We start from the raw sequence: 24016 nt of genomic DNA on the forward strand, positions 1-24016 counted from the left end.
GCATTCTAGCTTGTAATAAATGTAGAATAAATACCTCAAGTTTATTAAAGTATGCAGTATGAAAGCTGGATGTAAGTATGGGAGTACAAGTAAGGGGTGAAAGTGTTTTTATGGATCGTTAATTTAAGAGCTAGGGTGCAAGTTTGAAAGAAATGTTTAAAAGAAGGGCATCTTGAATTGTTATACCCCTTGTCCTTTATCCCCGCTGTTTTGTATTAGGAGTACAAGACTGGCATTGCCCCAGTGGGTACATTAAAGTGTGTTGAAGAGGCAATAAGAAAAGAGAGCGAATATGTGTTGTGAAATGAGTGTACTAGTCATATCTGTTCAACTTTGTTGACTGAAAAGAATGTTGCTGGATGTGATGGAAGAATTGAACTTCCTCTTCCTTTGGTTGAGGTAACTTGTTGAAGATGGCCATGATCCTGACTGGTAATGAGTATAAAATACACTATGATGAGAACATGGGGAGAAAGATGGATAGTATATAGAAAATAATTGAATTGCATGACTTAACTTTACTAGTCATTCTTTTAAACCTTTAACTCTTAATGTTTTAGGATGTGTTCTAAATAAGCAACGATTAAAATAAAAGAGAGGTTCTCTTAATCCATTGTTGTTTAGTCTGATGGATGGCTAATTTGATGTTTTGGTCTAAGCAGGGGCATGATAAGGACTGGGTGAGAACATAATATATTTGACATGCAAATGTATAGAAAACTATGGTAGGTATGAACAAGGTGTGCTATATTAATTGATGTTGTCCTCTGGATGGGATTCTAAATTGGTATGAGTGTAGTAATATAGTAGTCTGGGCAATGGTTTCTATATTCTCCAGGGATCTAAACCTTGTCATCACAATGAACAAAACATGCTGGAGGGATAAGTTCCTGACCCAGAGACTCCCCAGACTCTGGAATAGTCTGCCCATACATGTCAAGCAGAGCGCCTCTTTGGCCTTCTTTGAAAGGAACCTTGACGACTGGATGGGAGATAGGAAATTCACCCTGGGGATAACATCAGTCGCCCTGCTAGACAGGGGTCCAGGGAAGTAAATATTGTGGGAAGAAATAGCCAGGGAATTGTTATGGCTAGGCTTGTATAGGCCCTAGGGCCGATAGCCTAGTACCAACCTATGAACCTATTATAGTGTTGGATAAAATGGGTAAATAGGCAGGAAAAGATTATATTAAAAACGGAGGAGTAATGGTGGGAGGTGTTGATTGAGTTTCAGCTTAACATTGTTATATATCACAGACATGGCTTCATGTTTGCTGATTAAGGATCTTGGGGAAGGATTTTAAACACTACATTGAAAGTAGGAATAACTAATAATGGCAAAGGAAGATGTAGCTATACAGTGTGAAATTATGTAGACTGGACTTAAACATGAGTGGGTGTGAGGAAGATGAGAAGCCATTAGGAGTGGGATGGATGAAAAACGTTTATCATTTAAATGATGCAGCCAGCTTTCATATCAAAGAAAATAATGAAAGGGAGAATAAAGAAACTGTGTACAGCTGACACTATTATTTCTCTTTAAAGTATTTATAGTTACAGTAGCTAAGAAGTATGTCCTGAAAAGTCCTGGATATGATACTGCAGTAAATAGCACCATATGGATAAGGAGAATCCTGTTAGTCAGGGTAATAGATGCCACTCTAAAACAGACTAACAGTTCTGGGTTCGGTTCAAGCAGCTTTGTTATATACAAACACATCAGGACTGAGGCTTAGTAACTTAAACTTATCAACAGACTGACAATGGCACTCATACATGTTAACACTCTGGATGTTCTCTCAAAATCGCACTGCTGCCTGCACATGCTCTCTCTTTATGTGCACATGCCTTCACTTTGAAATGTTTCTTAAAGCTACAACACATGCTCTGTTCTACAGTCTCCCCCTTTGAGAAATAAGTCATGCACTGAAAATGACAACATTCATTGGCATGCAGTTGTACAGAAATGATCCTTTGACGTGCAGTTATACAGAACTAAATACAAATAAAACAATCATGTCCAGGTTGCTGTGTATTGTACACTAGGTCTAAAAGTATGACCTGATCATGTGACATAAAAATTGAAACTGGGTTTAGCAACCGGGACCGTCTTTAATGAATGTTCAACTTCAGGGACGTCTGGGACATCGTCAGGAATGGGAATAGGTACTGAGACATGTCCTTCAACAGGAACATCATCTGGGTTGCTCTGAGATCTAGAGTCTGTATCACAGGTACGATGTTGTGATATTAATTCAGACACCGGAAGAAGATGCCTGCGATTTCTTCTGTATTCTGTACCCTCAGATTCCACTAAGTAGGATCTTGGCTTGGCACATGTACCGCTCACTTGACCAATTCGATCAAAAACTTTCACAGTTTGTATCCTCACCATCTTTCCTTCTTTCAGTGAACAAATAAATCTGCTCATTTTATCATAGCTGGACTTCTGAAGTGAACGCTTTTTGAATAGTTGGGCTTTGATTGCTCTGGTGTTTTTAGCATTAGGTACCAACAAACTGGAACTGATGCCAAGGTTATTCTGGCTTTCCTAGGTAGACGTCTGTGAGCAGGCAAGCTAAGTAGGTTGTCATGGGGTGTATTTCTGAGATTATGCAAATTCAAGAAGATATCAGTATTGTCACACTTTGCCCTCTCTAGTAATCGCTTTGCTCTTTGTACTGCATGCTCAGTCAGGCTGTTTGAGTGGGGGTATTCCGGACTACTAGTAATATGGATAAAGTCCCACTCTTTTGCAAATTTCTGGAATAACTGACTGGTAAACTGGGCGCCGTTGTCAGAAATAACTTTGTATGGACTACCATGGACTGAGAAGTGACATTTCAACTTAGTAATAACAGTACTGAATGTCAGGTTAGGTAGTAGATCGATCTCAAACCAGTTTCTTTCAACACTAAGTAGTTCTGATTGTTCCACTCAAATATGTCAGTGGCTACTTTTGACCAAGGTAGTTCAGAGATCTGACTTAAGTGAAGTGGCTCTATTTGCAAACGCGGTTTAATACATACTGAACAAGATGAAAGCACTTTATCAATGTCTTTTGACAGAGAAGGCCAAAATACTAGTCATCTCGCCCTTCTTTTGGTAGCTTCAGAACCTGGGTGGCCACAATGCAAAATCTGAGTGTACTCCTGTTGTAAGGAAGTTGGAGTGACAACTTTAGGACCTTTGAAAATTATACCATCTTCCATCAACATCTCATCTCTGTAAGGAAAATAGGGATGTTCTTCATGTTTCACTGTTGGAGTCATCACCTGTGAGTTATTCCTGCTGTGGTAGCCCTTAGTCGGCCCGAATACCAGAGTCGATGTTTTTCTGCATCGGCTGCTGTCGCTTGCTGACTGACATCAGATGCAGTCGGTCGCTACCAGGGTTTGAATTACAGCTGAAAATGTCTAAAGCTAAGTACCCCATTGGGGATCCTTTTTTCTTGCACTAACTGATGTCCAAAAAAGTTAACAATTGTCTTGCCTGTGGAAATCAGATCCCACACCAAGACTTCCATTCTTACTGCGTCACTTGTTTAGGCCCAGACCACGATGTCCCCCCTTTGCCGGTTCTGTGCCCTCTTTAATGTGAGAACCATTCACCGTAGAGCTCTTATTGTAGACAGGTATTTTTGTCTTCCATCTTCGCATTCCGAAATCGTGTTCATCAGCCATCAGTCTGTGGACATTCCGAAAAAATGCAGAGATAAAGATAGAGACAGACCACCCAAGGCTAAGCCTTCCGACGACTCTACCGCTAAGCAGGTCGTCAGCTCTCAGGAATTCAGTGAGACGCTTTTGCAGTCCCTGATGCCCAATTTGATATCTACGCAGGCCTCTACCGAGACCCTTTCAGTCTCCGGTATGCCGCAGAAATCTTCTTGGTCTTCTGAGCCTTTGGCTGTCTCTGCCTCGGTTGGGTCCGGAGCTGCACTGCAGGCACCGGTTTCTGAGGAGGCCTCTTGCACTACCAAATCTAGACAAAAAAACATCTTCTTATCCAATTCCGTTTCTCTCAGACCGATGGATACTCTTAAGCCTAGAAGCTAGGCCACTCCTAGAAAAACTGCCTCTAGCCACCATCTTGCCCCTGCTCCACCACCCCAAGCACAAATGCTTAAAATGGCAGAGAATCTCATCTCCCTTATCAAAGGTAGTTAGGCCACAACTTCTAAAAAGAAATGACACCCTTCTCCTGAAATTATGACAGAACAGGATTCTGAGGAATCTGATTATTCAGATTTTGAAGAGGAACAACAACCTCTGACTGCTTATGAGGATTCAGATGCAGAGGAATCCATTCCTTCTGCATCCCCACCAGAAGACCTTCAGGGAACATTTCCAATGGGAATCTCAGGATTTCCCCCAGTCTAAGAAAATACTAAGAGAGTTTCTGGACCTGCCCCAGCACAGACCCCTGGCCATCTCCCCTATTTTAGAAGTGGTGGATGATGTTTTCCATGAATCAAGCTTTGCCCTCGATGCCCTCCCTCCTGCTCCCAGTAAACCTGACATGTATTACAGAGTACCGGATTCTCACAAATACCTGTACAGAAATCCTGCTGCAGACCCAGAGGTCATTAAACAGGGATCTAAAGGAGCTAAGACTAGATCTGACAATAATCCTATTCCTTCTGACAAGGATTCCAGAGCTCTGGACAGATAGGGTAAAAAAGTTTACACCTCTGCAACCTTAGCTATCAGAGCACTCAACTGTCAGTTCCATATGTTAAAACATAAACGACACACTTTGGAAGTATTAAAACAAAAGATTTCAACCTTTCCTGACTGTGCCAATTCAAAAGAGTTAGCAGATTTACTGCACTCTTACTTGCCAAGTGGCCAAACACTCATTACACTGTGAATATGATGCCCTAGAAGCCTCAAGCAGGGCAGCATTGTCATGATCTGTCATTAGGAGACATGCATGGTTGAAGGAACAATCTCTCCCTGATCATGTCAAGTCTAAATTAATTGATGCACTCCTGGATAAGGACCATTTGTTTGGAGTAAAAGCAGAAGAGGTGCTTAAAACGATGGAAGACAAAGCAAAATCTATGCAAACAGTAAAAGATTTCTTTCAGGTTCACCCTCTCAGGTTCAGCAGAAATGTTCCCTCTAAGCACTGGTCCTTCCCTACACCTAGCAGACAGGGCCAAGGTAAGCCCCGCAGGGACAGACCACCCAGGCCCCTATCCCAGGGGCAGCATAGAACTAAACAGTGGACCACTTCTGCCCCAAAGACAGGGAGTTCTAAGCCATCCTTCTATGGCAAACACTCTCAATGACTCCCTCTCCCACCTCTGCCCTCCTTTCACTCACCAAATGCTAGGAGGAAGGCTTTCCCTCTGCAAAGAAAATTGGCTTTCTGTAACAAAGGACCCATGGGTCTTAAAAATAATTTTTCAGGGATACAAATTCTCTTTCAATGAACTCCCAATTCCAAGAGGGTACCCAGACTTTCCTCCAAATTAGTGGGCAGAGACATTGAAACAGGTCCAAACTGTCATATCCCAGGGGGCAGTAGAACTTGTCCCCTCAGACCAAATGGGCAAAGGCTTTTATTCCAGACTATTCCTTGTTCCCAGAAAAGAGGGCACTTGGCGCCCCATCCTGGATCTATCCATTCTGAACACCTCCCTGGTGGTCCCCAAATTCAAAATGCTAACTTTGCAGCAGCTGCTGCTTATGCTGACAAAATTAGTTGCTCTAGACCTAAAAGATGCCTACATCCATATCCCCATAAGGGAATCCTGCAGGAAATTCCTGCGCTTCAGAGCAGGCTCACAACACTTTCAGTCTCTGCGCTACCCTTTGGCTCATCTACTGTGCCCAGAGTATTGCTTAGCCCCGGCCATAGCTTTTTGCAGACAAATACACAGATTTACCCTTATCTGGACAACTGCCTCATTCAGGCAGAGTGCAAAGAAAAGGTGCCCCAGGACCTTCTCTTTGTCAAAACCCTCCTAACTTTCCTAGGGTTCACCATCAACGCGAAGAAATCAAAGCAAACACCCTCCAGGAAGATCATTTTCTTGGGAGCACTGCTGGACGCAGCATCCCAGATGGCCTTCCTAGCCCCAGAAAAGCAGAGTTTCCTGCCTCTCTACTTTACCCTGCTGGCTTCCAGAAGCCACCTCACTACAAGGAAGTTCCTGCAAGCCTTGGGGTACATGGCATCTTGCATCCCTCTAATTCCTCTGGCCAGGCTTCACATGAGGAAACTTCAGTGGTATCTAATGAACCTTTAGTGTCAGTACTGTCAGCCTCTAGAGACCTCTCTTCCCCTGATCCCCTGTATAAGGGCCGAGTTTCTCTGGTGGGCAGAGGCCTGTGCCAAGAACAAGGGTCTTCCCTTCATCCTCCGCCCTACCAGGCAGACCATCACCACAGATGCCTCAGACATTGCTTAGGGTGCTCAACTAGCAGGCAGGTATATCCAAGGTCTTTGGGATGCCCAGCACCTTCCCTTACACATCAATCAGAAGGAAATGGTGGCAGTACAAAAGGCTCTGACATCTTTCAAACCCCATCTCAGGCCAGGGGTTCTCCTTATCAAAACAGACAACACCACAATAATGTGGTATATCAACAAAGGGACCCAATCTTACCCTCTGTGCAGGCTAGCTATGAACCTCTGGCTGACAGCCTCCTCCCTGGGATTACACCTAATTGCCCAATACCTACCAGGGATCAACAACACCCTAGCAGACCACCTAAGCAGAAACTTACTGGACCCCCATGAATGGCAGCTCCACAGAAAAATCTTTTTGCAAGTCATTTAGGAGTGGGGAACTCCGGAGGTGGATCTCTTTGCTGTGCACGTCATCTACCAGCTCAAAACATTCTGTACCAGGGAGTATCACCAACTAGCATGGAAGGTGGATGCCTTGACCTTCCCCTGGAACTCCCTCTTTATGTACGCATTCCCTCCTCTGCCTCTTATTCCCAAGGTACTGATCAAAATAATGGAAGAGAGACCAAAGGCCATCCTCATTGCTCCAGAATGGCCCAGGCAACATTGGTACCCTCTACTGGTGCAGCCTGACATTACAGCCTCCCAAGCAGCTTCCCCTGATCACAGACCTCCTGACTCAGGTGGGGGTGGGGAAATGCTGCACCTAGACTTGCAGACTCTCAAACTATCAGCATGGCTAATACTCTAAAGGCAAACAAGGAGCTCAGTTGAGCAAACAGGTCCTGGATATTATCACAGAGACCAGAAGGCCAGCACCAGAAAATCTTACGCAGGAAAATGGAAAAGATTCTGCTCCTGGAGCCAGTCCAGAGGGAGGCAATACCTCACAACCTTCCATCCCCCTTATCCTGGACTACCTAGCAGAGCTGCTTAATAGTGGTCTCTCCTTCTCTTCTATAAAAATCCACGCCCCAGCCATTTCAGCTCATTTTGATGCAGATCAGCCTCTGTCCTCCCATACTTTGATCAAACAATTCCTCAGAGGTGCTTCTAATATCAGACCTCCCAGAAGGCCACCCACGCCAGCCTGAGACCTGAATTTAGTTTTGGAAAAACTAACCTTACCACCCTTTGAACCTGCTGCTTCAGCAGAACTAAGATACTTCTTCTGGAAGACTGCCTTTCTACTAGCTATCACCTCAGCTAGAAGGGTTTCAGAACTTCAGGCACTGATGGCCATTGAGCCCTTCCTCGTTTTCCATGCAGACATGGTTTTCCTGATGACCAATCCCTCCTTTATGCCCAAGGTGGTATCTAATGTGACTCTCAACCAGGCCATACATGTACCCACTTTCTTTCCTAACCCTCAAAACAAGGGGAAAAGAATTTTGTACTCACTAGACATGCACAGACAGCTCAGATACTATCTTGACCATACTAAACCCTTCAGGAAAATAGACCAACTACTTGTCAGCTTTGCCCCAGGGGCAGAGGGGAAGCCCATTTCCAAGCAAACCATTTCCAAATGGATTTCACACTGTATCCATTTCTGCTGCAGATTACATGGGAAACCCCCCTAAATATATTCTAACCCATTCCACTAGGGCAGCCTCCACTTGCACAGCATTCCTCAGAGGAGTTCCCACCAAGGATGTCCTGGAAGCTTCCACCTGGACTTCTGTCCATACCTTTACCAAGCATTACCACCTACCTCTATTTTCTAAGGCTAGGGCAGGGTTTGTCTGTGCAGTGCTGCAGGGCTTGCTGACCCAGGGCTAGGTCTCTTACTAATTCTACCACCCCTCTCCTCAGATTTGGGAATCCTCCCACAGGTGATGACTACAACAGTGAAACATGAAGAACTTAGTACAGTTGTGTACACTTACCATAAATGTAGATGTTCGAGTGTATTCACTGTTGCAGTCCTGGTTTCCCTCCCCTCCTCCCCCCTTATATCTTCTTACTTTAGGGAGACATAAGCTTCTCTAGGTGGCTTTTAGCCAGCAGGACCACTTTACCATATTACTTGGGTTTTTGACTGTTAGGGCAAGAAAAACTGATGTAATGATGTCGGCTGCCTTGCTTTATAGCACTGATGACCGGACGTCAGTCAGCATGCAACAGCAGCGATGCAAAAAAACATTGACATTGGTATTCGGGCCGGCTGGGATAACCATAAGTGATGACTATAACAATGAATACCCTCAAACATCTACATTTATGGTAAGTGTACACAACTGTACTTTGTGCTTCAATTGGTACACAAGATTGATTTGACGGCCATCCAACAGTGAAAAAATGGTTGAGCTTGTGCAAAACTGGATCAGTCTTTATATGATCTCTTAGCTCATTAAATCTTGTGGTAGAAAAATTACGCACCTCCATGACATCGAAGTCGAAATTTTCTGCATCAAAATGTTTTTGTGGTATTTCTGGGTGATCTGGTTAAGGTGTCAGTCAGATAAAGAGGTTTACCTTTTGTATATACCATTTTGAAGTTGTACTTTTGTAATCTGAGCATCATCCTTTGTAGTCTTGCTGGAGCTGTATACATAGGATTCTTTAAAATAGTGACTAGAGGCTGATGATCAGTCTCAGTCTGGATAGCGCAGCCATAAATATAATCATGGAACTTTGAACATGCAAACACAATTGCCAAAAGTTCCTCCTCAATCTGAGCATACTGCATCTCAGTTTGTGTAAAAGTTCTAGATGCATAGGCTACTGGTCTGCCCTCTTGAAGAGTAACTGCACCAAGACTAAACTTTGAAGCATCACAGGAAATAACTACTTGCTTGTGGACATCATAGTAACTTAACATAGGTGGACTGGCACATTTTTGCTTACGGTCATCAAATACTCTTTGGTGGTGTTCTAACCATGACCAGGAAACATTTTTGCATGTCAGCTCTCCTAAAGGTGCTAATAGTTCATTGAAGTCTGGTATAAACTTGCCCAGATAGTTAATCATACCAACGGAACGCTGTAAGGCTTGGACATTGTCTGGAGCTGGCATCTCTAGAATGGCTGTTTATTTGGAAAGGTCTGGTTGTAAGCCTGTACTGGTAAATTAAATGACCTACATAAGTAACTTCTGGTAGCCCGCATTTACATTTCAGAGGATTGAGCTTTAGGTTCACTTCATGCAGTTTGTTCAGAACTTTCCTGAGGTTTCTGTCATGCTCTGCTTTAGTAAATCATCCACTTTTATAGCACATGGATAACCTGAAAAATTTGCTCCATTGCACACTGAAATACTTCACTGGCAGAATTTATTCTAAAAGGCATTCTGAGAAATCTGTAGCTACCAAATGGGGTACTGAATATTGTCAGTAGTGAAGGTTTGCAATCAACCATTACTTTTGCATCTAAGACAGAAAAAAACAGTGGCATGTGGCATGAGGGTAGCAACCTCCTCGACTGTACACATAGGATGGTGGAGCCTCTTTAATGCTTTAAGTTTCTTGGGTAAGTACATATTCTGATTTCATCTGAGCTTTTCTTATGAGCAACTACCATGGAAGATACCCACTCAGTTGCTTCTGTGATTTTACAAATCAGACCTTGTTGAACCATTTTATCTAACTGGACCTTGACTTTGCCCTGCATCGCTATCAGAACTTTTCTGGCTGATCTGACCACTGAACTGACCTCTAGGTCTAATTTCATGGAGTACACAACTGGAAGGTTGCTTAGCTTGTCTTTGAAAATATCAGCATATGCTGAGAAAATAACATTGTTGAAACTGGAACTAAGTCATGTGCTTACATGATGGATGTCTTTGGTGAAAGAAAGCAGTTTCATTCTTAAACTGTCTCTGAGACCTAATAATGACTGCACAGGTCTTCTGACTACATAAAATTGCAAGCTGTAACTGTTCCCGGCTGAATGGCATGAAAGCACTACTGAGTATTCTGTTTGAATCTCTTCACCTCCATAAGCAACAAGCTTTGCACAATTGGCCAAATTAAGTGGTTCACCAGCTCTTATTCTAGCAAATGTTTATGCTGACTTAACATTGCACTTTGAACCAGTGTCTACTTTGAGCTCCGTGAGTTTACCATTGATCAGGACAGTACAAAACATTTCGTTCTTTGCCAACAAATCTACTGCATTAACCTTTTCACCAACCACTGAAACACCATATGCATAGAAAAGCAGAGTTGCAGCTTTCTATATGATCAACTTGCTTTTTTGAGTGACCTTTCTTAATAAATGAATGAGGCTTGTGTGATTTACAAAACTTTAGAAAGTGGTTCCATTTTTTTACACTTGTGGCATTGCTGGCCAAATGCTAAACACTTTTCTCTTTTAGATTCATGATTGGCTCCACAATTACCACACTTGTTAAGACTTGACTTGGGTTTTGCTGACTCACCCTTGTGCTGCACTAAATATGTCTGTTTTACTGAGCTAGTCTTGGAACTTGCTGGAAAGTTATGGGTTCTCCCTGGAAATCCTGCATTAGCTGCAGCTAACATATGGTGAGGCCTGTTTTTGCTAGCCATGTGCTGCATGCTGTCTACCTTTGCTTTAGAAGCTGCTGAAACCATGCTCTTATCACATGCAAGCAAATTTGTGTGCCTTTCTGTAAGCTCATGTATCTGACAAATCTCTATACCTTTGCTCAACGTTAAGTCCCGGTCACGAAGCAAAATCTTTCTCACTGCAACATTATTAACACCACGCACAAGCCTGTCTTTTATCAACTCGTCTTTCAAATCAGCAGATTTGCACATTTTAGCTTTGTTTCTCAAGTCAGTAATATAAGCTGCAAAAGTTTCTCCTGGCTTTTGGTCTCTTGTATAAAACAGATGCCTCTCCAATGTAACATTTGTCTTGGGGGGGGTTACACATTTCTCTAAATTTCCGTTTCAAGCACTCGGGGTCCTCCCTTGATTCAGCTTGTACAACAATATGACAGCTTTCCCCTTCTCCTGGATATACTGCTGGTGCATACACAAATGAATACTCTCTCTCAATGACTTCTGACCCCGCTAAGTTAAGCAAAATAAATGCCGTTGTATGTGCATCTTTATCCAAAAAAGCTGCTTGTATGAAAATATTGTATTCCTGCTCAAATACTCTCCAATTCTCCTAAATATTAAGATCAAATACAAGTGAACTGGGCCTGCGAAATGCCTCTGCTCTATCAGCACACAGTAGTAAAGACCCTTGGAATTATGTACGGACATACACACACATATGTCTGAAATTTATGCCGAACTTGTAATTATGCCCAATAGCACAACAGACTCTTCGAAATAAGTGTACTTCGTAAAATAAGTCTCCATAGCACAAGAACACTTTGAAACCAATTATACTTTGCAAAACCACTCCTTATCAGTGCAAGAAACACTTCAAAATGACTGCACTCTGCGAATGAACTGTATACATCACAATAAACTTCTTGAAATGGCTGTACTTTGCGAAATAACTCTGTACAGTGTAAGAAACACTTTGAAATGACTGCACTTTGTGAATAAAATGTACATGGCACAAAAAACTTTTCAAAATGACTGTGTTCTGGCTTCACTTTGTAAAAGTACTGTACTTTGCACGCAGTAAACTCTTCAAAATAATTGTACTGTAATAAAGAACAACTTTGCGCACATTGAAATACTTCTAACTACTTGTTATACTTTGAATAGCTTTGGTCAATGCAAAATAGTAGCTCATGTCAAAACATGGTAGTTTGCTAAAAAACATGCAGTCGCCTTGCTTTTTTTATGCTTATTTTGCCCTTTTATTGCACTCGCTATGTTTGTTTTGCTTCTTATCATCTCATTGTACTTTTAACATGCTTGTTATGCAAATCGAAAACAACTCTGAACACCCTCATAAGTATTTCTGATAATTCTGTCAGATATCCTGGTTTTGAATATTTAGTTTAATTAATAATGCGTTTTGTGCCCTTCATTTGATTAATAATGCGTTTCGTGCTATTCGTTTGATTAATAATGGGTTTTGTGCTTTGTGAATGCTTCGTATTGTTTTCTTTACAAAATAAATAATCTGTGCAAGTTTTGGTTACCTGCACTTCATTTCTGGCCTTTTAATAGTTTGAGCACTGTATCACCCAACTTGCTCAATGTACCCTCACCATTAACTCTGCACCTTATGGTTTGAAGAAGTTACACTCTCTATCCTGGCTCTGAGACCATATCACTCATCTGGTCAGGATAAAACAAATGAACAGTTGTGGGTTTGGTTCAATAACTTTATTATATACAAACACATCAGGATTGAGGCTTAGTAACTTAAACTTAAATAAATTTATAAACAGACTGACTACTGCACTTACACATGTTAACACTGTGGCTGTTCTCTCAAAATGGCACTGCTGCCTGCATGTGCTCTCTATTTATATACACGTTCCCTCACTTTGAAATGATTCTTAGTTACAACACACACTCTGTTCTACAATAGACACTTTGCAATGTAAAATGTGATGATTCTTATTGCAGTATAAAGTACGTATGTTACTTTAATAACAGCAGTGAAGGTGTGGTCTTAAAAACATAGTTTCCCTAAAGACAAATCCTCTATTAATGCTGAATGTAAACTGATGTTAATTTTAAGCAGAATATACCTTTTGCCTATTTTCTGTATTGATTAAAGCACTGTAGGTGTCCATCACCAGTAAAAGGTACTGCTCAAACAGGGCCAAGTCCTAATGTCTGTGTCCTTAATAATGTGAGTTATGGAGGATAGCCCTAATCTCATAGATCTGTCAGTATGGTAAGTACATAGCATTCATATTTGTTACTGCTTTAGACATTCATACTGTGCAGAAATGTATTTTTATGAATTTATGTTCTAGCATGTAGATGTGTTTCCAGCACCATGTTTTGTAGAATGCTGCTTTCTGGTGCAGTACTAATTACCAGACTTTAATTCTAAACATTTTTGTTTTGTTATAGAAATTTGAGAGATGTATGAGTATGGTGACATCCTTGATAAATGGACTGTCAGAGAGAGAGGCTAATGATGCATTGACTGCCTTTGTAAGTATTTGTTACAGTGAAGATAGTAGTTTGCTTACGTTTTAAACTGCATTTTAGATAAAACGTTAAGTGGGGTACATTTCACGTTTTTAGATACAGTAAGACAGTGGCACTTTCTGTGTATTTCATGCTCACTACTTACAGTGAGGATCCGTGTATGCAGTTCCACTGAGGGGAGATCCCATGAGTAATGCTCATAGCAACAACCTTTCAGCAATTCCACCAGACAATATTGTTGACCACTGATTAACTTGTCCACACCTGCTAGCACTGTGGTAATATGGTGCAGATTCCTGTTTGCTGGCAGGCTGGACAACGAAGCTCTGGGTCACAGTAAATTTGTGTGAGAAAAATGTTTTAAACTAAACAAGGCAGCGTTTTACCTTACTTGTTTAATCTGAATTTCCCACATTGAAGTTGCTTAATCATGGCACCAAATACAGCTAATTCACAGCCAGATTTAGCTAAATTGTTAACAGTTGTGCTGTGTGTGGTCCACCTTTCAAGTGCTTTAGGCAGTATTAAAACAAGGTGGCTGACATGACTAGCTTTGTGGGCATGAAGCTGAGAACAGCATGACTGGCATTGTAAAGTTCAACGAGGTAAGACCTAATTGTAGAAGACTCAGAGCTTGTCATCTGCATTAACCTTTCTGATGTTTTCATTGCTTAACATGCTGCTGTTACACAGATTGCCTGTGGAAATGAAATAGAACAACTCACAGAAACTGATTTGAACAGGAATTGAAAATGTGTTTGCAGCCACCACAGCAGCAGATAAAGCTCTGCCTACTTAGGTAATACTTCCTTCCGTAGAAGATAGTTATTCATTGCATGCACTTTTTTCTTGGAACAACAGAAGCTTGTATATGTCACAGCTCATCCGCTCTTTTAGCTATTTTTTTGTCTTATCATTTTGTATGTTCATAGGCAAGTACTAAACTAGCTGCCCTTGTGGGCCATTTTTAGCTTGATTTAATCAATCCCATTTGGTGTTACACTGGCCTTGCCTATTCCATGGTTGATAATTGCATCTTATCCCTAGTGAGAATATTTGAGATCATACAATAGATAATTTGAGAGGCTCTATGCATAGGATAAAGCATTTAGGAGTTGCCTCTGTCCATTAGTAGTACAGGGGGCAGTCCTGGGGGTAAATGTTCTGTTTCCCATCCATAGATACAAGTTGTGTATGAATACAGACAGGGATGAACTTTGTTTTGTCTGGATAGGGAGGCTATTCCAGAACAGCTGTGTCCTCTGCTAGATCTGTCTGTCCCTCTAAACCGTTCTGTTGATGCTGTAGAATAGGTTTAGATCCTTAGACAGAGTATTTTTGATGTAGTTTGATTTGCTGATGTGCAGTAAATCCCTTCAGTACTGGGTCAGAGGATGCCTTGTATGTGAAACATAGGTCATCTTTTAGCAGTCTGTAAGATACAGAGTTTATTGACAGGGCTTTGAGTTGGTCCAAGTTAGGACATATTGTTTAGGCCTTGTATCCTTTAGGAAGGTATCTTTGTGGGCATTCCAGTTGTAGCACGTGTCTGGACAGATACGTGCCAAAGAGGGCATTGCACTCAATGACTGGCCTAATGAGGGCTGAGTAAAGGAGGATAGTGACATCCCTAGATCTAGACCCAATCCCTTTATCTGCTGTGCAGTATAGGACTTTCCCACAGCAATGGATACATGTTGGTCAAAAGTTAGGTCACTGCCCATAAAAGTTCCTAAATAACTGGGTCAGTTGTTGGGGCATATTGTCAGTGTGATAGGTCCCTCGAATAGATGACTTCTCAAAGGACAGATGATGCATTTTTTGGCATTTAGTTTCAGGCCATGATTTTGGCACCAGTTATTCATTTTCTTGCCAGATGGAACATTCACGAGTTACATTTCTTGTTAAGTCTTGTACATTGTATTGTTGTACTTTAGCAGCACATTATACATAGTATGTTGATAAATATATATTTGTTGCACCTTCAGATGCATCAACCATAATATCGGGTATAAACAACATGTACTACGTATTAAGAATGGAAAAAAAAAAACAAAAAAAAAAACAGAGAAACTAGTGGTTTTAAAACTTTGTTGATGAGCTCAGTCACAATAATTTCCAAAAACTATGAAAACCAGGTAGTGTTTCAAAGCAACAAGCTGTTGTTTGTTGCAGACAAACGATCCTCAGTAACAAAAAATCAGAAATATTTTAACAATGTTAAACACATCAGCTTTTATATACTTAAAAATAGGGTATGGTCGTTGTGGTGAGGTTGGAACTAGACATTCCTGTGCTTGTTCATGTTTTTACGTACTAAGAATGTCAACGGTGGATGTCATAACTGACTAACTTTCCTGCTTCTGATAATCACAGAGAGATATTTTTAGGTTTCTGTTTCACTCACTTTATTGGCTAATTTCACTATCTTCTGTTTGGTTGTTTGTTTATTTATTCATTCATTCAATTTGGTAACCATGGTAGAACACTGATCCAAATGGACCTGTTTAATTTTCAGCCCATACAAATGTAAGTGACAGCAGTCAAGGAGGTTAACAAGAATTATGAATAACCAAAATGCTATATGAAGATAACAATGAGGGTTGGGAGGGTGGCCTAATGGTTAAGGTGTTTGCCTTACAAGCACAAGCTGCAGGGTTTGAGTCTCACAAGGGATAATTGGCTAGGCTTAAAATGGCTCGCAAGTGCAGTTAGCCTAGTATGAACCTATGTTCAACTTTGGGTTGGGAGGGTGGCTTAATGGCTAAGTTGTTTGCTTTACAAACACAAGGTGCAGGGTTTGAGTCTCACAAGGGATAATTGGCTAGACTTAAAATGGCTCGCAAGGGCAGTTAGCTTAGTACTAAACTATGAACCAAAACCGGTGAATCTAGCAGTTATTGTAACCTTTCTTCATTTAGCCTGCTATAATGCATAATTTAACAAATTGTGTTTTAACCATCTACTTTTATGGTTGTAGTATCTAATCAGTATGTTTGTGGTCATTCAGAACAGGTCAGTCTATATCAAACATTTGTTCTCCTGTATTTTTCATAAGGGGCAGATATGTAATAGTAATCTTATTTTTACAATATATGCCTACAATAGTGAGTTTCATCACCCTGTGATTTTCTGATGGGCTCATAGGAGGTAACTAGGGTAATGACCCTACGGCCTTTACAAGCCTAGCCATGTTATACCTATGTTCCCTAACTGACCTTGGTTAGATGGTCATTAATGCACAGAGCGAGTCTGTGATCAACACTGACTGCCCCTGCCTATGAGGGACATAGGTGCCACCCCTAGAATGAATTTACAGTCTCCCATACAATTGTCTAGGTTGAGCTTGAGTAGGGTCAAACATGTAAGCAGCACTCTTTGTTTGACATAGGTATGTTCCATTTATCACATATTGATGGACAGACACATTGCAGAAACTCAAACAAATGTGGTCATTCAAACAACTAACTTTGTATAAAAAGATACTATAATAAAAAACTCTACCAAACAGCAGTTTGTGTATTGTTCACATTTGTATATGCATCACGTAATTATGATGAGTTGTGTCGTGATGCATTTTGCTCCCTTTTTTAAGAAAAAGTTAAATAAACTTTTAATAAGTCACGTCCCCAAATAATTCCAGAAAATCCTTGGTGACCTCAGTCTAGGGTAGCAATGGGGGAGTGTCCATACATTTTTATGGATGTATGCTGCTGTACACAGGTACATTTATTAAAGTCTGTGGTTGCATCCTCATGCTGTCCCTTTAGTGATGACCCAGAGGGATACAGTAAATGTACAGATTGAGAGACCGCTCGGCTCTGACCTCTGCCTCGAGAGTGGAACTGGAGGGGTGGGGTCGGGTTCTGACCCTCACAGGCTTTTTTTGGATCTGGTGGGGGTGAGAATGAAGTCCCCCTTGGCATCAGTTTTCTAGGTAGTGCAGAAAGCTTTTTCCTGTTCATTGGAAAAGACACTCTTAACTCGGCTGTCTACTGTGGAAGCCGAGTCTCTTCATCCTGTCGCAATGGGGCAGGAAGTCAGGTCAAGCCTCAGGACTGTCCTCATTCAGGACAGTCTTACCACTTCCAAGTCCTCTCTAGAACCCACCAGCAAAGTGCCCCCTCAAAAGTAGCCATGCAGGTGGAGACAACTAGACTCTCCACAAGAGTCATTAACCAGACACCAACTTTGATGAAGGGGAAGGGTTCCCCAGATCATCTCCTGAAGACAGCTCATTCAGAGAGATTCTCGAACTTCTGAAACAGAAAGGAGGCTGATAGTCTGACCTCCCCTTCCCAAGAGGAGTCTGTGTTCCTCGAGGCTTTCAGGACTGGCACAGCTACGACTTGGGTAGTCCTCCCCAGCAGATGATATGGTAGACCTCATCTCCAATTGGGGTTGGAAGGATCTGGGTGTCACAGAGCCCAACCCTAAATGCCAGGACAAGTATCTCGTTGCGCCTAAAGATGGGGCTCATTGGAGCAAGGATCCCCTTGCGGATGCTGTAGTGGTTGCAGCAGTCACTAGGGAAGAACTAGCAGAACAGAGTTCTTCTGTCCATCCTCCTAATAGGGAACCTAGGGCATTGGAAAGGTTTGGGAAGAGTGTCTGTCTCAGCGGCCTTGCCATCAGGTCTCTGAATTATTTGGCATGTTACGAGATTCCGAGGGAATTAATCAACAGTCACTGAGAGATGCTGTAGTTGATGATTGGCCTCTGGTCTATTATACGCCTTTCCTCCCACTCCTCTTATCCTCAAGTTTATTCAGAAAGCTTGCCAATGGAAGAGCTAGATGATCCTCATTGCCTCACTCTGACTTCGCCAAGTATGATTCCCCTTCCTTTGGCCTCATCTTCACCCTCTTTGGGTGTTTGGTACAGTTCAAGATCTTCTGTCTCATCCATCTGTGCTGCCCCACTGAGACATGCTATCCCTCATTGACCACATTGTTTCTCCACTTCTAGTGATTGTTAGAAGTTCCAGGCTTTAATCTCCTGTCCGCCACATCCTTATGTCATCCCAAAAAGCCCCCACTAGGAAAGATAAAAGTAAATGAAAAAGATTCTCTATTATGGCCCTTCAGAGACAGTTAGATCCTATTTCCACACTGATCCCAGCTATTCTTACCTCCATTTTTAATGAGGGAGCTAGTTATTCGACTTTCAAGGTGCGATTGTCTGTGATCTCCAATTTTAACATGTATGTTAATTGTTCATTTTTTGGCTTCCTTAAAATTGTGCAAAGCCTTTCTTAAGGGTGCCTTGCTGCTTTGCTCTCCAGTTAAAGATCCTGTATCTCCATGGGACCTTACACTAGTTATCAGGCCCTCACTCAGCTTTCCTTTGAACCTGCAGCAAAAGCAGAAATGATATTTTTGTCCTGGAGAACTCTTTCAAGCTGCATTACCTCAACTAGAAGGGTATCCATGCTCCAAGTACTTTTTTCTCAAACACCTTGCCTGATTTTTCACAGGGTTTTACTTTGGCGTAACGCTTCCTTTCTAACTTAGGTGGTGTCAGAATCTAGCCTTAACAGTTCAATTAACCTATCAGTCTTTCCAAAATTTTCAAACAAGAGAGAATACATGCTTCATTTAGTAGATGTTTATAGACTGCTCAGATTTTACATTCACAAAACTAAAGACTTGAGAAAATCAGAGCAGCTGTATCTTTTTCTAAAGTCAAATTAGGCACAGCAGTGACAAAAGTCACTTCAGCCAGATGTCTCACTGATTGCATTACCTTTATTTACAGAAGCAAAGACTTGTCATTACCTAAACATCCTTAAGCACACTCCACCAAGTCTATGATCATTTCATCCGCTTTTTTGGTCTAAAGCATATATAGATGACATCTGTGCAGCTGCTACATAGTCCGATGCTCATACTTTTATAGCTTATTACAATTTGCATATATTGTCAAGGAATAAGGCAGCTTTTGGCTCTGTCGTACTCCAGAATATCCTTCTTTGAGGAACACTCAAAGATTACTCTAGCTGGGGACGCTGTCCCATCTGTTGAGGAACAGACAAAAAAGACATCAAGTATTATAGTTTGGTACTCACCTTAACTTTTCATCTGTGTTGTCTGTTTGGATATTTCCTCAACTTTCCACCCACAATTTCCTCCTCCTCTTTTTGTCTGGACTCTGGAATGACCTGAGGGATATTCCTAGTTAGTTACTGCTGTGTGGGCTGCTGAGCTTTCCTTCTCTTATTTCTTCCCCATGTCCCACTTTTTTCACTTTTTGTGTTATTTAACTCAAAAATTACTATTGGCTGCTTTTTCCATTTGGGCATTGTGATTAACTAAATTGAGGGCAAACTCGATCTGAGGTACTCATGAGCAGTTGGAGGATTGTGGGTAAGGGGAGGAGCTTAAGCTGCAGAGCCTAAAATCTGTTGAGTGGCCGAGGATGGATCTGATACCAATCAGTTGAGGAAGGACAAAAACAGACGACCCAAATGCAGAGTTATGGTGAGTTCATAACTATAATTTGCCCGCACTTTTGTACCAAAGATCCTTAGTATCTGTTTATCCTCCCTTAAGATTTACTTAGGAAACCAAAAACTCCAAGAACTTGCACAAGTGAAAATGAAGATTGACCCTTGAGTAGAAAAAGAAGCTGAAACGTTTAAATCAGATGGTGTGGTTGCTTGGTTGGACCAATACATCTTTGCTGTGTTTCCTGATGAGTCCTTGGTCTGGATGGATCACCTGTTCCCTTTGTCGCAACCCCACCACATCCATGGTTACTGATCAGATAACTGCCTTGGCTGTGGGTGGGGGAGGAGCCATTCCAAGGTTGATTATTTCTAAGGGATCCAACAGCATTCCTCAGATTCTTTTTGGAGAGGAAATACCAGGTTTCCTCCTAGAGGTACATCAGGGGTCTGAGCTTTCTCACCATGTTCAAGCTCCCCGTCCCACTTAGAAAAAGCAGAATATGAAGCATGCCTCCCCTTCTCTTCCAGTTGTCAGAGATCCTATGAAGGAGAGGTATGAATTCTCCCAGTGACTGTACAGAAGTTTGGTATCTTTGAAACCTCCACAGTTCTTATGCTTCACCTCTTCCCACTGCTTTTCCTCAGAAGAGTCAGAGAGATTCTTCTTCTTCTGATGGTAGAGAGTCTGATTCCAGTGGAAATTCCCTAACATGATCTTCTCGGATACATTCCCTTGTGTAGTACGAGTCTGAGGAAGAGGACACTGTTTCTCTTTATTTCCCTCTTGAAGAGCTTTCCTTTGGTGATACTCACCTTTTTTCAGTGAGAAGGTAAGCAGGTGTCAGATATTGAGAAAAGGTACTATGATTTGATTATGGGTGTCTTCTAAATCCCTCTGCAATCCCTTCAGCACTTGAGGCTTTGCAGGATACCTTTATCACTGCTTCTGTGAAATCTTAGGCCCAACATCCAGTCCTAAGAAGCCAGGTGGGTTCCATAAAGCTCCAGACACTTTTATAAGTTTTTGTATAATAGCCCCTCATCTGACCAAGTAGTCATTCCACTAGAATCTGTTACCAGAATTACCAGACACACATGACCAAATATTTTATTCTCTTACTTGGAGGACTTGAACAAATTTTTGTCTGATTCAAAGTCATCTGCTATTTCTTTGCTCAATGCTGATTCCCAAGTTATTTATTTATTTTTTATTATTTATTTAACATTTGATGACCTGGAAACTCCAACTAGGGCAAAGCCTGTTTTCATTGGAGGCCCGTTGAGAAAAGCTGCTGATGCCTGTCTTTGGAATGTGGGAGGAAACTGGAGTTCCCAGAGGAAACCCACACGAATGCAGGGAGGACATGCAGACTTCGCACAGAAGGTACCCTGCTGAGAATCAAACCGGAGAACCTCCTGCTGCGTGGCAACCACGTTAATTGTTGCACCACTGCGCTGCTTTTGTAAAGCATTCTTTTAAATACACCTGTGACACAGCTGATGCTTCCTCCAGTGCAATGCAGCAGATACGTTTTTTTTTTTGTTCTTTTTTCTTAAGCAGGTTTGCTTGTCTTGGGCTTTAATCTCTTCTTGACGTATGTTGGATCTAATTTTTTGGATGTTCCCTTGTATAGGGTTTCTCTATTTTATCTTGCTGATGCTGACATTTGTAAGAACCTTCAAGAGAGAGGTACAATAATGACAAAGTGCAAACAGATCTTTCTGTATTGTGTCTCTAGATTTCAGTGGAACAACCCTGCCAAGGCTCGTTCTTTCTTTTATAAAGATTAAAAGGTCTCCCAAAGGGGGTAAAATATACTCAAAAAGGGATCTCTGGCAAACCTAAGCAGGAATTTAAGGGGTCTAAACCTTCAATGTTAAGTTGTCAATCTTGCCTTCACTCTTGCTGGATGGGTTCGGAGCCGATCCTCGGCTCCGACTCGGCTTATGCCAAAGCTCAAGAGCTATTTTTACCGTCTCGAGGTAACCCTGTATCCCACAATGCTAGGCGCTAACTACCCAGATCTCGTTTGCCGCTTAGCTGCGAGGTTGCGTTTTTGCCGGCTCTGGTAATATTTCAAAAAGAACAGCTTTTTGGGTAAGATTTTTTTCCCTTTTTATTTCAGGTTAGTGTTCTTTATACCCTTGTCCCCTACTTAGATAACCCGACTTGTATAGTTACCTTCTGGGTCTATTTTTTACCCCCCCCCCCCGGCCCTTCACTTCCCTCATACTTCTAGGCCTTAGGGCCAAGTTAGTTTTTTGGGTAAATTATTTGTAGTTTCAGTCTTTGGTGTGGTGTTGTGACTGAACTAGATTTTTTATTTACTGTAGTGTGTGTGTGTGGTGTTTGGGTGTGTTCCACTATGTCTAAAGAATCCAAGGACTCAGGCTTCAAGAAGTGTGACTCGTGCTGTCAGAAAATGTCTCTGACAGACTGTCACACTTCTTGCGTGTATTGCCTAGGCCCTCTGCACCTGCAGGACTCTTGTTCCTTCTGCCATGCATTCAGTCCAAGAGTCCTGCAGGAACAAATTGATTTTGAGAGGCTTATTAAAGCCTGAAGGCTCCCTGGCCAAGTCTTCGTTGGGCAAGCCTTCTAAGCCCAATAAATCGTCGGCTCCGAGTTTAGAGCCTCCGACCAGTGGTGCTACTTCTGCTTTGCCATCGGCTCCGGCCAGAGCCAATGCATCAAAATCTCAGTCGGCTCCGATAGTTTTGTCGGAGCCGACTTTGACCCGTAAGCGCTCCAGGTCCCCCACTTTGGAGTCGGTCCACTCGGCTCCGAGATCTCCTTTGCTTTCGGAGCACAGTCACCGGTCCCATTCCTCTCAGTCTTCCAGGCTTTCGGACCATGACCTCAAGAGGGTGGTTAGTTGACTCCTTAAGTCGCAGGCACTGGCCCAGATGCTTCATAGCCCTTCTCAACAGACAGTGGCTGTTCCCATTCCATCATCGATTCCTCCTCCGACTCTTCCCTTGAGTTTGGAGCCGGAGTTTGTGGGAGCCGGGACCGTCAACACATCGGAGCCGATACCACCCATTTCGGCTCCGTCGTTGGCTCCGATTTCTTCTATGGTGCCATCCTTGGAGGGATCCGGACGCCGTGACTCCCTCGTCGGCTCCGAGGCCGTGGGAGTCCGTTTTTCCACCCCATCCAGACCATACCCCAAAGGTCAGAAGGGTGGAAAGATGTGGTTCCGCAAACCACAGGGAGTCGTGCCGGACGCACGAGGCGAGTTCCCCCCTTAGAGGCAGGGGGGGGACATCAATAGACGCCGCCCCAGGGGCAGAGGGGGTCCGCAGAATCAGGGTAACAGAGAAGCTGTCTCTTGCCAACCCTTCCAGCATCCCTGAGAAGCTGCCCGACTGTCCACCTTCGGAGGCAGTCGGGGGAAGATTATCACCGTACCCAAAAGCCTGGCTTTCCCTTACCGAAGACACATGGGTACGGTCCATCATATCCGAGGGTTACAAAATTCCCTTTGTCCACAACCCAAAACAGCCAAACAGGCCCCTTCCAGATGTTCCACCCGGTCTAAGGGAACAAGCAGTATTAGAAATCTCAAAACTGCTAAAAATAAAAAAAGTGCCATCCAGCCAGTCCCAGCAGACCAGCAAGGATCCGGAATCTACTCCAAGTTCTTTTTAGTACCAAAAAAGACAGAGGACTGGAGACCAATTTTGGATCTCAGCAGACTGAACAAGTCTGTTCAAAGAACGAAGTTCCGGATGGTCACGCTACAGTCCATTCTACCCTTTTTGGGTCAGGACCATTGGATGTGCTCTATAGACCTTCAGGATGCGTACTACCACATCAAAATGCACAGACGCTCCAGAAGGTTTCTCCGCTTCCGGCTGGGAGCCAGTCACTACCAGTTCAGGGCCCTGCCCTTTGGTCTTACTACTGCCCCCCGAGTGTTCACCAAATGCATGGCAGTGGTTACGGCTCATCTGAGGCGTCAAGGATTCCAGGTGTTTCCATATCTAGACGACTGGCTCCTTACCGCCACCACCAGGCGTCAACTTATTCAATCCAGAGATTACACCATTCAGATTTGCGAAGAGCTAGGTATCTCCATAAACTTCGAAAAGTCTGCCTTGTCGCCTTGTCAGTCTATTGCCTTCATAGGCGCCA

The 24016-nt window shown here is 42.5% G+C and overlaps 1 protein-coding gene across 2 annotated transcripts in view; it reads left to right on the forward strand.

Annotated features, from left to right (window-relative positions):
- INTS3 (integrator complex subunit 3) overlaps nucleotides 1–24016 on the forward strand; it is a 2345436-nt gene that overhangs the window by 93134 nt on the left and 2228286 nt on the right. For both annotated transcript variants that reach the window (XM_044079970.1, XM_044079971.1), the window contains exon 2: nucleotides 13350–13433. In XM_044079970.1, coding sequence (XP_043935905.1) covers nucleotides 13350–13433 — 84 coding nt within the window. The remainder of the gene's footprint in view (nucleotides 1–13349; nucleotides 13434–24016) is intronic.

Source organism: Protopterus annectens, chromosome 8.part0 (genome assembly GCF_019279795.1).
Source record: "Protopterus annectens isolate FY-2018-M chromosome 8.part0, PAN1.0, whole genome shotgun sequence".
NCBI lineage: Eukaryota > Metazoa > Chordata > Ceratodontiformes > Protopteridae > Protopterus > Protopterus annectens.